The sequence below is a fragment of the Sarcophilus harrisii genome, chromosome 4 (assembly GCF_902635505.1).
Source record: "Sarcophilus harrisii chromosome 4, mSarHar1.11, whole genome shotgun sequence".
Taxonomy (NCBI): domain Eukaryota; kingdom Metazoa; phylum Chordata; class Mammalia; order Dasyuromorphia; family Dasyuridae; genus Sarcophilus; species Sarcophilus harrisii.
Window position 1 is genome coordinate 89,424,829 of NC_045429.1, and position 12,936 is coordinate 89,437,764.

The 12,936-nt window shown below is 34.2% G+C and overlaps 1 protein-coding gene across 3 annotated transcripts in view; it reads right to left on the minus strand.

Annotated features, from left to right (window-relative positions):
• Window positions 1-5,187: 5,187 nt before the first annotated feature.
• Window positions 5,188-12,936, minus strand: part of ASPM (assembly factor for spindle microtubules) — a 53,995-nt gene continuing 46,246 nt past the window's right edge. For all 3 annotated transcript variants that reach the window (XM_031937085.1, XM_031937084.1, XM_031937086.1), the window contains exons 23-27: window positions 12,252-12,444; window positions 10,771-10,925; window positions 9,917-10,093; window positions 8,776-8,945; window positions 5,188-8,695 (exon numbers count right to left, since the gene is read on the minus strand). In XM_031937085.1, the coding sequence (XP_031792945.1) occupies window positions 8,593-8,695; window positions 8,776-8,945; window positions 9,917-10,093; window positions 10,771-10,925; window positions 12,252-12,444 (798 nt within the window). In that variant the 3' untranslated portion in view covers window positions 5,188-8,592. The remainder of the gene's footprint in view (window positions 8,696-8,775; window positions 8,946-9,916; window positions 10,094-10,770; window positions 10,926-12,251; window positions 12,445-12,936) is intronic.

The following is a 12,936-nucleotide window of genomic DNA, read 5'->3' on the forward strand; positions in this document are numbered from 1 at the left end:
TCAGAGAGTAGCTGGGTAGAATTAAGAAATGTGGGTTTTGTTGCTGTTGTTTTTTGCTAAGGTAATTGGGGTTAAGTGACTTGCCCAGGATCACACAGCTAGGAAGTATTAAGTGTCTTGAGTCCAGATTTGAATTCGGGTCCTCCTGATTTCAGGGCTGGTGCTTTATCCACTGTGCCACCTAGCTGCCACCAAAGATATGTATTTATTGCCACAGAATGGTGGAATAAGGCTTGAGGCAGGGAGTATTGTCCTACTCACGTGGTCATTGAGAAAAATCCATTTTTCCCTTGAGCCTCTGCTTCATATTGTGAATGTTACCTTCTTGCTTTTTTTTGGGGGGGGAGAGGGGGCATCTTATAGATTTGCAGTTATTTTTGATATTGGTTGTTTTCTTATTCATCTCTCCAGCATGAGTTCTTAAATTCATGTTTTGTGCTAGTGCCAGTGTCTACCCTTACTGCACTTTTAGTTAGCATACTAGGCCCTTGTAAGATTAGGGCACTATAATTTTTTAAGTTTTAAGTCCTGGAACTCCAGAGCTCTCTCTAGGCTCTAAAGAAAAAAGTTTTGGGTATCAGTGCCCTTGAGTCTTAATTCTCCCAGTATGATTTCTGTTGCCCTTTAGCACTTCCTAAGTCTGCACTTCAGGCTTTCTCAGAGGGTTATCCATTTTGGTTCACTTCATAGTCATGTGAATAATACATTTATTAAGCTCTACTATGTGCCAAGTGCTTTAACTATGATACTTAGGAAAAAAAACCAAGGTAGTCTCCGCCCTTAAAGAGATTATAATCTAATGACAACACCCTGAAAAGTGGAGAGAAGAACCTCCAAAAGTATTCAATCTAGGGCTGTAGTGACATCAAGAAATGATGAGTAGTACAGCCAGGTGAGAAATAAAATTTTACTGGGTTGAATTTTAGAGATCTTGGAATTTGTGGCCTTACCCTTCAATTAGAGAAGCAGAGATAATGAGACAAAATAGCAAGGCTATGATCTTGCAGAATGAGGCGATTATGATCATGACATTTTTGTGGCATTCACTTCCTGCAGTTTTTTCTTAGAATAATTGGTTGTTGTTATGTGCCAAAACTCTGAACTTGAAACAAAGGATTCTTTAAGTGCTGTCAGTGGGATTGATAGAGACAATGGTTGCTTAGCATGGTGCTTAACAGTTATTATAAGTTCAGTACATGTACTTAGTACTTAATATAGTTCCACAAGACTCACATATATGATAAAAGAGCATATAAGCTGAGACAATCTCCACAGAAACCAAGACACATTCAGGAAGACCTCAAGAAGCTGGCAGAGGCAGAGAACACAAAGGAGCTGAACTGAAACGAAGGCTGCTCCCAAGAATGCAGAGAACCCAAGAAAACCTCAAAAGAGAACATTTTATTTTAGAGAGAATATTATATTTTGGCATCCGAACATGAGGCTGACATGATCCTGATTTCAGTGGAAAAGTCTCCTTGACCCAGAAATTAGGATGAGTAGAAGGAAACTTTGTAAGGGCTAAAGTAGTATTCCAGCTAAAATGGGACAGATGTTTAGAAAAGAGATTTCTCCACCGAAAGGAAAATGTGTTGAAAGCTTGGTCAGACTGATAAAAAATCAAGGTTTAATTGTAACTTGGGAGCAGATCATTGAACTTTTAGAAACAGTATAATATACATCTCCTTGGCTCTCTAAGGAAAAAAAATTAAATCCAGACAAGTGAAAATTAGTGGGAGAGCAACTATGTGAATATTACAATGATAATGGACCTGACTCAATTTCCAAAGAAACACTTTATACATATAATTTAATACAACTGGTTTTTAGAAATTATATAAGCATTAAAATAAGAAAAAAGCAGAAAGAGGAAGGGGGGGGGAATTGATAAACTAGGTGAAAAGGATGAAAAATCAGTTAAGAATGGAGTTAAGTACAATTCTGAGTGTGGTTCTTCACAGCAGAAACCATTAGGGTATTCTCCATCTCATGACTCTCCCTCCTCAATTAACCCTTCATGGGTGGAGGGAGGAGGAGGGGGAGGGACAGTAACATAATCAGCACTATCTATGAAACAGCCTGTGACAAGATTACAAAAGGCACTGGTTAAGGCAAAAAGGATAGACTATATATGATTTAATAAATGCATACCCTGGGATTGAAGACATTGACTCTTCAGGTCAACAGAGAAGATACACTCTTCTGATCGGGGAAAAAATTAAGGATTTGAAAAAGGGTTGCACTCTTGATGGGGCTACATCATTTTATGTTAAGATGTTACTAGAGAATTTGACTTATGAAATCTTAACCCCTAGTGACTGGAAATCCATAGCAAGGACATGTTTAGAACCTGGACAAAACTTGTTGTGGCTTTCTGAATACAGTGAACTATGCAGGATACAAGCCCAACGAAATAGGCAAACCAGAGTCAATATAGAAGTCACCTTTGACTAACTAGAAGGTGAAGGTCAGTATATAGACAATTCAGCACAGACTAATTATCCCACAGCAGCGTAGGAGCAAATTGTTGCTGCTGCTATCAAAGCTTGTTGCTTCCTTCCAGAAAAAGATGGAGGGGGAGCCTTCACAAAAATAGAGCAAGGTCCCAATGAACCTTTTGCTGATTTTGTGGAATGTCTGCAAACAGCTGTTACAAGAACTACTGGAGAAAATGCAGCTATAAGAATTATAATCAGACAACTGACTAAGGAAAATGCTAATGAGGTTTGCAGAAGAATTACATGGGGACTACACAAGGATGCTCCTTTGGAGGAGATCATAAGACATTGTGCCACAGTAGACACAAGTGCTTATTATATCCAGACTATGATGAACATAGAAAGACAGGGTCCCTCTTGGCAAGGGACTTGTAGAGAGAGTCATCGATGTTTTCAGTGTGGAAAAATAGGTCATCTGAGAGCTCAATGTAGGTATAGAGATAGAGTGAGAGGACAGGGTGAGAGAATAAGACCTAAAACCCCTTTGTCCAAATGCAAGTGAGGTTTCCACTGAGCCTTGGAATATAGATTGACCCAGGAAAATGAGAGGCAGGACCCAGCTCCAAGATATCAAGCAAAAGACAGGTGAGGCATGATGGCAGCTGAGGTTACACCTTTAGAAGTTCAGGACCCTGATGTGATCAATCAACAAAAAGCAATCAGATGGGAGAAAAGGATTACATGATCAATCAGCAGAAAAGCAATCAGATAGCAGAAAAGGATTACAACTGGGGAGAATACAGGCTTTTTTAACCCAACAAAAGGGCAGTGTCCAGTTCAAGTAGCTCCAAAGTAATTGCCAGGTGATGAGGAAAGATCTAGAAAGTGGTAAAATTGAAGGGACTAAATAGGTTAACTGCTTGGGAGAAAGAGTTTGCTTGTATCTTTACAGAAGGAGAAGGAATCAGATGTGTGCCAACAAGCTGTATTCGCCTTGTCCATCGGAGAGAGACAGAAAAAGAGAAAAACAAAGAAGACCTAAGAAACATCTGACACTGAAAGAGCGTGGCTGATAATAAGACTGTGCCAGAACTTCAAAATCTACAGGAACCATTGGATTCTCTGAGTCATGATATGACTATTGCAGGACTTCAAAACTTGCAGGAATCATTGGATTCCTGGAACATTAAGTAATGGACAATAGATTCCTTTTGAACCATTTCTAGGATTTATGGACATGTATAATTCCTCATGTTGATTATTTGTTACATCACTACTAGCCTGTGCTACTACTATGTGCTTATGTAATTTATGTAATTATGTATAATACCTCGCATATTGATGGATTTATGTATACCTCTTTTAAGAATGAAACCCTTCAGAAACTTGCTAATCTGATTTGATTTCCCATTTCCTTTGGTGTTTTCATCTCCCTTCCTGAGACAGCAGGGAAGGCGTGATCACCTCCTTGTATGGTGTTTTCACCCCTTTTTTGAGCAGTCAGGGAAGAAGTGATCACCTCCTTTTTTGGGGTTCTCACCTTGAGAAGTCAGGGAGGTCATGACCACCTATGTTCTAAAAACAAAAGAAAGCGGGAGATGTTATGGGCTAGAACTTGAAACAAGGTACTAAGTGGAATTGAGGAGACAGTGGTTAAATCTAGTTTAGCATTGATTAATCCTACAACAAATAATGATTTCCTAGTAATATAATGATTGGTGTATACTAAGTGTGGAACAGATAAGCTAGAAGCTCTCAGGGCCAAAAAAGACAAGCACACTAGAAGCTCTCAGAGATTGAGACAGATTCATTCCATCATCCACCTCTCTGGTGGCTGGAGGCTGAAGCACAAACCTTTGGATTCGGAGAGATTCAGAGGGCAGAGAAGACAGGCGGGAGCTCAAGCTCTCAGAAGCAAGGAGAGAGATAGGCCTCTAACTGGGCTCCAGGAAAGGAGACAAGACTTTGAAAGAGACAATAAAGAAACCTTGCTGTACTTGTGGTGATTACTGAACTGAAACAAAAGCTGCTCCCAGAGACCCCAAGAAAAATTCAACACAGAACATTACATTTTAGAGAGAATATTACAGGTGGTTATTTAAGCTAATGCAAATTCATGGTTTTTCTTAGCACAGGTATGTGGGAGTTGGATGTATGATACTTTTCAGGTAGTCATCTTACTTTGTTATTTAGAGTTTAGTAGCTTCTGACAAAATATCTCACAAAATACCTCACTGCAGAGGAGACAAAGAGATAAATTAGAAAATAATGCAATCAGATCAAAAACAGACTGTTTAAGAAGATTTAAAGAAATTAATGGATCAGTGTCAGCATGGTAGATCTCTAGTGAACAATCCAAAGGAATCTGTGGTAGGCCCTCTTCCTGTTTAACATTGTTATATCATTTACTTAGATAAAGGAATCTACTTATGAAATTTTTAGATGATATAACTATCACAGTGAATGACAAAAGCTAGAATCCATAGTCTTGACAGTGTGGAGAACTAGGCTGAATCTCATAAGATGAAATAGAATGTCATGAACATTCAAAAAATGAATTTCACATTTATAAGATGGAGCAAGAATAGACACCAATTATTCTTTAAAAGAGCTGTAATTTTTAGTGAATTGCAAGTTCTGAGTGGTATGCTGTGGCAGGCATAAAAGTTCAGGCAGTCTTGACCTGCAATAAGAGGATGTATGACTAAGAAAATTTATGGTTTGGATTCGCATCAACAATGAGACACACTTAAGATACACGTTTTATTAATTTATAGAAAAGGCAAATACATATGCAATTTGTAGTAACAGCAACAATAGCTAAGGAGCCATAATATTAATATAATTATAGTAATATTAATGTAAATATAAAAAGAATTACCAATTTGGGGAAGCACCAACTCCTGAGTTTCTCAGCTAGGAGATCCTGGATTCCAGTTCTTAGGGTCCTGAATGGGAAAGTCCCAGGCAGAAAATCTCCATGGGTGAGATTACAAAGCTAGTAGAGTATTATGGTCATTTAAATATTAACTGGAACAAAAAAGGCACTGTGTCCTGGGATTGTGTTATGATTCCTCACTTGATTCTGGCCTAGGCTCAAGTGATATACAACTCCTTTAATGGTCAACATGTTTTGCAGGTATTTGGCCAGGTTTCTGCAAAACATTTGAGGAGCAATCAGGAGGCTGCCCAACCTCCTACCCCACAATCTTTTCTGGCTTACTGGCTGCCTCCTTATTCCTTGGTTCTCAGGATTTAATCGAATTGGTATTCAAATATGTTTCGTTAGAGGGACAGATATTTTCTTCAGGCATGGAAGTTACCCTGAAGATACCACACCTTATGTCCTAGGCCTGTACAGACAAGGACGAACTTCTAATCCATATTAACAATTTAGAAGGACATCAAGGAATAGGAAGGTGATAATTCTATTATACTCTTTCCTCATCAGATCTCATCTAATGTATCATGCTTAAATTCTAATACCTCAATTTAGGGATATTGATAGACTGAAAAACTTCCAAAGGAAATAATTAAGGAAAGTGAAGAGCTTAAGAGTCTATGATATATGAAAACTAAAATTGGAATTGGGTATGTTTAATCTGTAGAAAACTAAAGGAGTTCATGAAAGCTATCTTGAAATAGTTGACAGGCTATCAAGGGATTAGAACTAAAGAGGGTATAGAGAACTAGGCATATTTTTTTCATCAAATAAAGATAATTTCACATTCTTTTTCCAATGTTTACAACTTTAATTTCTTTTTATTATCTTATTGCTATGAATTCCTGTCAGGTAACAATGAATAGAGGTAACATCTTGTAATGGTTTTTTAGATATTTACTAAAATAGTCTATGCCAAACTCCTTAGGATAATTAGCACAAATGAATATTGTACTTCAACCAATCTTAATTATTAATTTAAAATAATGAGAAAGAGCATAAAATATTTGGAAAGTAACTTACCAATCTACACAAAAATGATAGGACCACCAATTATAAAACATTCTTAACAGAAATAAAAATAGACCTAAATAGAGAAATATTCATTGCTTGTGGGAATATAATACCAATAAAATAAATATGGCAATACAATCTAAATTAATTTAACTACTCAGTGCCAAACCAGTCAAACTATTAAAAGATTACTTTACAGTGACAGGAAAAAATAATAATGAAATTCATAAAAAAAAGGTTGTTTAAGTCATAGATCTTCTAGACTTCTTGAAATATAGCTCTGAAACAAAATCTTAAAAAAAAAAAAAAAAAAAGACAAGAAAAAGAAAAAGCCCACTGATCACTCTTGCTTTCACTGAGTGGTCAATAACAGGTCCAACCCAAGCCTTTATAAGCACATTGTTAGGTACAGGTGAATGAGAATAAGTGTAAAATAACAACCGTTTTCAATTCTAGCCAGAAACTCTGAGGATCTTCCACATTCAGAATGATATCTTTGGGATAGTAAATTGAGCCATTTTTTGTCTCAATTTTTATCTAACCCTTATTTATTGAATAAGCATGGCCTCAGAGAAACTGAGACCTGGGAAGGATCTTAATTTTAAAAAAAACAAGGTCATGCATAGCATGGGCCATCACCAAACATCTTGACCTTTGCTTTGCCACTAGACAATGATGATTCTGAAGGAGAGAGACAAGGCTGATAACTTTGCACATCTCTGCCTCATTCAAATCCAATTCATGCATAATTCCAACATTTTCATGATGTTATTGGTCTTCTTCAAGAACAAAGGACAAACAAATATCAGATTCCAAGCTATATTACAAAGTAATAATTATTCAAACAATTTGTCACTGTTAAGAAACTAATCAGTGAAACAAATTAGATATATAACATACTCAAACAAGTGAATTAAGTAGCCTAAGATTTAATAAACCAAATATCCCATATACTAAGGGAAGACCTCACCAATGACAAAAACTGCCAAGAAAACTGGACAGCAGTCTGGCAGATAGATGTTAGGCTGAAGACAACGCCAAATACTAATGAATAGCAACAAATGGATACATGAGTTAATATAAAAAGTTACGTCATAAACAAAATAGAGAATCAACTAAGAAATTACCTTTCCAATCTTTGAAGAGAAGAATTCATGATCAAAGGGAGAGAGAATCACATAAGATTAAGTGAACAATTTTTGATTATATAATTAAAATTCTTACACAAATGAAAACAGTGAAGCTAAGTGTATAAAAGAAATAGTTAACGGGGGGAGAATCTTCAAAGTAAATTTTCTTGATTTAAAGTTCTCATTTCAATTAATAAATGGTGAAAATATATGAACAGTTTTCAAAGAAAAATTTCAAACTATCAACAATCATGAAAAATGCTCAAATTTCTAATAATCATAAAAATGCAAGTTAACTGAGATTCTATCTCATATACATCATGCAGTGATGAGGAAAAAAAGGGAAAATAAATGCTGATAGAACTGCAAGAAATTAGAAATACGAGAATTTGAATACATCAGGAAAAATTTTAGAGAATATAATGGGCAAGCTTAAGCTTGACAGTCTTTGTCTGATGGCTCTATTGGGTGAGCAGCTAAATCTAAAGCAAAAAAAAAAAAAAAAAGTAGATAAAAATGCTGCTTAAAGCACATATCCAAAACTCGGCTAAATGATATTGACTCAGCTTGAGAAATCATTAGTAAGTAAGCAATAAAGGTCCTTCAGCACATTCAAGTGAACTATAAATATGAGTAATATGGGAATATACATATATCCAGAAAGATCATGATAATTGCTCTTTTTTCTTTCTTCACAACACTAAAAACATTTACAAAATGAAAGTGTCTATAATTACCTATGAAACAGGGAAATTTTACCTTATCTTAGCCACATTCCAAAACTACTGTTAAGTTCACATTAGTGTTGTGTTTGAGACTAGATACAAAATGTAGCATACCATTATAGAATCAAAGACTATGGTTTATTACTGTAATAGTAATTTGATATATTCTCTTAACAATATTACATCAAATGAAGTAAAATAATTCACCTTTTTCAGCTGTAATATATACATATAAATTTTTCTAATTTTAATATAAAAGTCAGGTTTTTAAAAAACTATATACAAAAGCCAAAAAGCTTTAAGATTTTTTCCTTACTGTACAATTAGAATTTTTTTTTATAGATTTAATAAGGAATACCAAGTGTATCCATCACCATTTGAATAGCTTGAAGAGGATTCACAATTTCTTGCATATTATCTTTTCTCAAAACCCAATCTGGCTTCAATCTGTGGAGAAATGAGAGTAGGTTATTAACAAAGAAATATCACCAAAAACAGAAAAATTCAGATCAAGTTTAAATATTTACCTTGAAACTACTTTTGTTCTTATAGGTGTTGGTGGAAAAAAGAAGGGTCCATTTGTGGGATTCATCTTTTGTTTAGTGATTATCCTTTCAGTACACATTTTATGGTTACGTGCTGTAAGTTTATAGAGACTACAAATGCGGTTAACAACTTTAGGTCTGCTTCGGATATCCTAAAAAAAAAGTTAGCAAACAAAATTTGTATCGATTAAAAATGAAATGGGAACAAATTAAATAATATATCCTACAAACTTTTTCACAGGTCAATTAACAGTTAGCATAAGAAGGATATTCATTAAGGATGACACCAGTTGTTTACATATGAAAAATGTGTCAGGTTAGTGGAGCAAAGTGCAGTGGTCTCAGGAGACTACCAAGTTAGAAGAAGCTTGATTCTAAATTCATAGGTCTTAGGGTACCAGGAAGCTGCATCCAAACAAGTACAACTTGAGCCTCAAGCATTCTAGGACAATAAAATCTTAAGGACAAAATTGTGATTCTCTAGTTTTGTAAAACTACAGTACCCTATGTTTCAGGAATAACCCTTTTGGAAAGTGGTTTTACCACTAATAATAAACTGAAGGGAAATTCAAACCATGTACAAGAAATCTTTTACATTGTCTTTGGCTGAAATAAATTAATACAAGAAATATTATATGTTTAATAAGCCTGCAATAATAGGTTGGCAGAGGGTAAAGATTGTTCATTGTTGGGGGAGCTAGATGACACAGTGTAGTGTACCAGTTCTGAAGTCAGGAGGACCTGAGTTCAAATCTGGCTTCAAGATACTTAACACTTCCTAGCTGTGTGACCCTGGGCAAGTCACATAACCCTAATTGCCTCAGACAAAAAAAAATTGTACAATATAAAACTAAAAACTTTTTATTTTATTTCTATGAAACAGTCACTGGGGATTTTTTGAGCAGATGAGTGATAAAAGGTCATGGTTTTCCTTTCATTATACTTATTTGGGAAACATCCAACTAATAGGATATAAGCTCTAAACAAACTTCAATGTCAATTCTTCTACATTTAAAAGTCATGTTTGTAGTACAATTCCTTACAGAAGACTAGCAAAACCCCCTACACCAGCAAGCAATAAACCCCAGGAAACACGTTAGTGAGGGAAATAGACAAAACTTACAGAAGCTCGTCTAGAGATTTTCAATAAAATAGCCAACAAACAGCAGGTCTTGGTGAAAATACTTCCACCTTTATCTGCAACTTTGTCACCAGATTTTTCTCGATAAGTTTGCAAAAGCTCCAATAATGTATCTATGCAATTTTCCACTTCGTAAATTGCTGAAACTGTTTTTTCATACTTGAAGAAAAGACATTAAGAGTAACATTAATCAATTTAAGAAATATTAACACTAAGTCAAATAAAAATGAAATAAATTATCAGACTTTTATCTTAAAGTGAAATGAAATAAAATGAAATGCTAAAATATCTGGAAATAAAAACTTAGAAATAACAAAAAATTTTAAAATAAAAAATATTTAGTACTTTTAAAGGAAAATTTTCAAAAATTAATATTTCCTACTACTAGGAAGGAATAGTACCTTTAGGAAGCATTAGCTTTAATAAGAAAAATATATAATCTTTGTTATTTATCCTATGACCAGAATACATTTTTAATATAAAATATTTAAAGCCTATGTTGAGTTAAAAGTTAATGATTTCAGACTTTTTATGCTGTGGTCTTCAGATAAGCGTGTTTTATAAGACACAAACGTCTTATTTTTAATACAATTTATAAAGTCCTACTCAAAATGGAAAATACACACATACACACACACACACACACACACACCATTTTAAGAAATTTAACAAGGAAAGCATTTTCTGCAGAATTAGTTATTTAGTTATGAAATTTAAATTCCAATGAAATTTTAAGAGAATCTGAGCAAAATGCCAAAAGACAAACAAAAGTACCTTTAATAGATAGATTACTCAGCTTAATATTTCACTAAGAGAATGTTAGATAAAAGAAGTACCTTAGCAATATTAAGTAAAACTTGCACTGCATAGGTGATGACTTCCATACAAGGGATGCTACGATTGCAACTTAGAATCAAAACAAATATTTTGGCAACTGCTCCACTCTGGGTGATCTTTTCACAACAAAGAGGGGACAACCTGGTAACAACTTCTAAAATGGGAAATAGAATATATTTGTGTTAAAAAGCAGAATACAAGAAAATTCATACTAAAAATTACTTAAGAACTGAGATTTCCTAACACTAGAGTCTAGGAAAAATATAGCATGTTTATTATAATAGATCATAAGATCATTAGTTAGAAGATTCTAAATTCAATTCAAATAAATTCTGTAATTATTCACAGGTCAATTAACCTATTTGTGCCTCAATTACCTCAGATGCATAATTGAATCAATAATATTTCCATTGTTTCCTTCATGGGATTACTCTCAGGGTATGTATGTAAACTTCAGCATGATATATATTTATAAGATTACTATAATATAAAGTCAAAAGAAATACTTCCATTTTAAAAGAATCAAGTTCCTAAGTACAAGAAGGAAGGAAGGAAACAAGCAATTATGAAGCTCCTGCCAACTATGTGCCAGGCAATATATTAAGCATTTTACAATATTTCATTTGACCTTTACAATAATTCTGTAAGTGCTAAAGAAAATGTGGCATATATGCCTAGACAGCACTTTGCTTGGGATGGGGGAAAAAAAAAAAAAAAAAAACTATAATGTCAATTAAAAAATGTTGTGATATGGAACCCCTTTTTCCATCAAGATAAATTCTACCTTAGGGTTCACTAAGCCAACCTGAGTTAGGCTTTACTTGATCAGATCACATCTGGACATCTCCTTACAGGGCACTGTAATATGTAACTTGTAAGCTGTTGTAACTGAAAGATGAAAAGTATCCAAAAAGGAAAGCAACATTAACATGAAGGGCTTTAAGTTTATGATATCTGGGGATGGGTTGAAGGAACTAGAAATAGTTTAACCTAGAGAATATAGCTGACATTTAGTGCTTGACAAGCTGTCATGTGAAAATGGGATTCAAATTGTTCTGCTTAGCCTAAGAAACCAAAATATAGGTAAGAGGTAAATTTTACTTTAATATAAGGAAAACATCTTATCATTTAAAATTATATAAAAGGGGAAAGGGACACTTAAGAAAATGATAGGTTCCTTCTCATTGCAGCCATGACTATAAGACTATTTATCAGCAAAATTATTATAGATTAAATGAGATAACATTTGTAAACGCTTTACGTTACATTGACCAGCACATAGTAGATGCTTTATAAATATTAGCAATGATAATGACGGTTGAATGGAATTCCTTCTTCATTGAATTATATTGTTTCTAAGGTACCTCCAAGTCTGAAATTCTGCAACTACTTCTTGAGAGGAGAAAATGGGTACTTATTCATAAAAGAGAATTGTTGCTACAATGCACTATTTATTATAAAGACAAAAATTATAATTAACCTAGATGCTTCAAGGCTTCAAGTATGTATGAAAGATGCTTGTATTTTAAAAGGTAATGAATAGCCAGTGCAGTTCTTTTATATAGTTTATTTTCTTCTCGGCTCTTTTTATTTACTTCTTGCAGGCTTAGTCGAATGGCTTTAATCTCGGAAAAGTCGTTTTTCTTCCTCCAAGAATATCCCCTCCATAATGCCTTAAAAAGATTTGAAGTAGGGAGAGAAAAAGATTTAATATTCTCAACTTTTTTTCTAAAGTTAAAAGCTTATATCTGGACATAGACCACAAAAAAAAAATATAGTGAATCTGGAAAATACTGTTTTAATTTATCCTTATACCAAGATCTCAATTCTATCTATCATCAAAATAGTATAGTGTAATATTAAAATCATGCTACTAAAAAATTTCACTTTATAATCCTGTATTTTGGAATTGAGAAGTCCAATTATTCTCAAAGAAAAGTGTCACACTATGAGAATATAATTCAAGAATGTCTCAAGGTTTGGTGGCACACATCTGTGATGCTTATTATTGGGGAGGTTGAACACTACAAATTCTCTTGAGCTAACAAGTTTTGAGTTAAAATGGACTATACTGATTGGTATCTATCCCAAATTCAAAATTACTATGATGAATGTTTGGGAATCACCAGGTTGCCTAAAGAGGAGAAGATAGTCCAAGGTCCAGA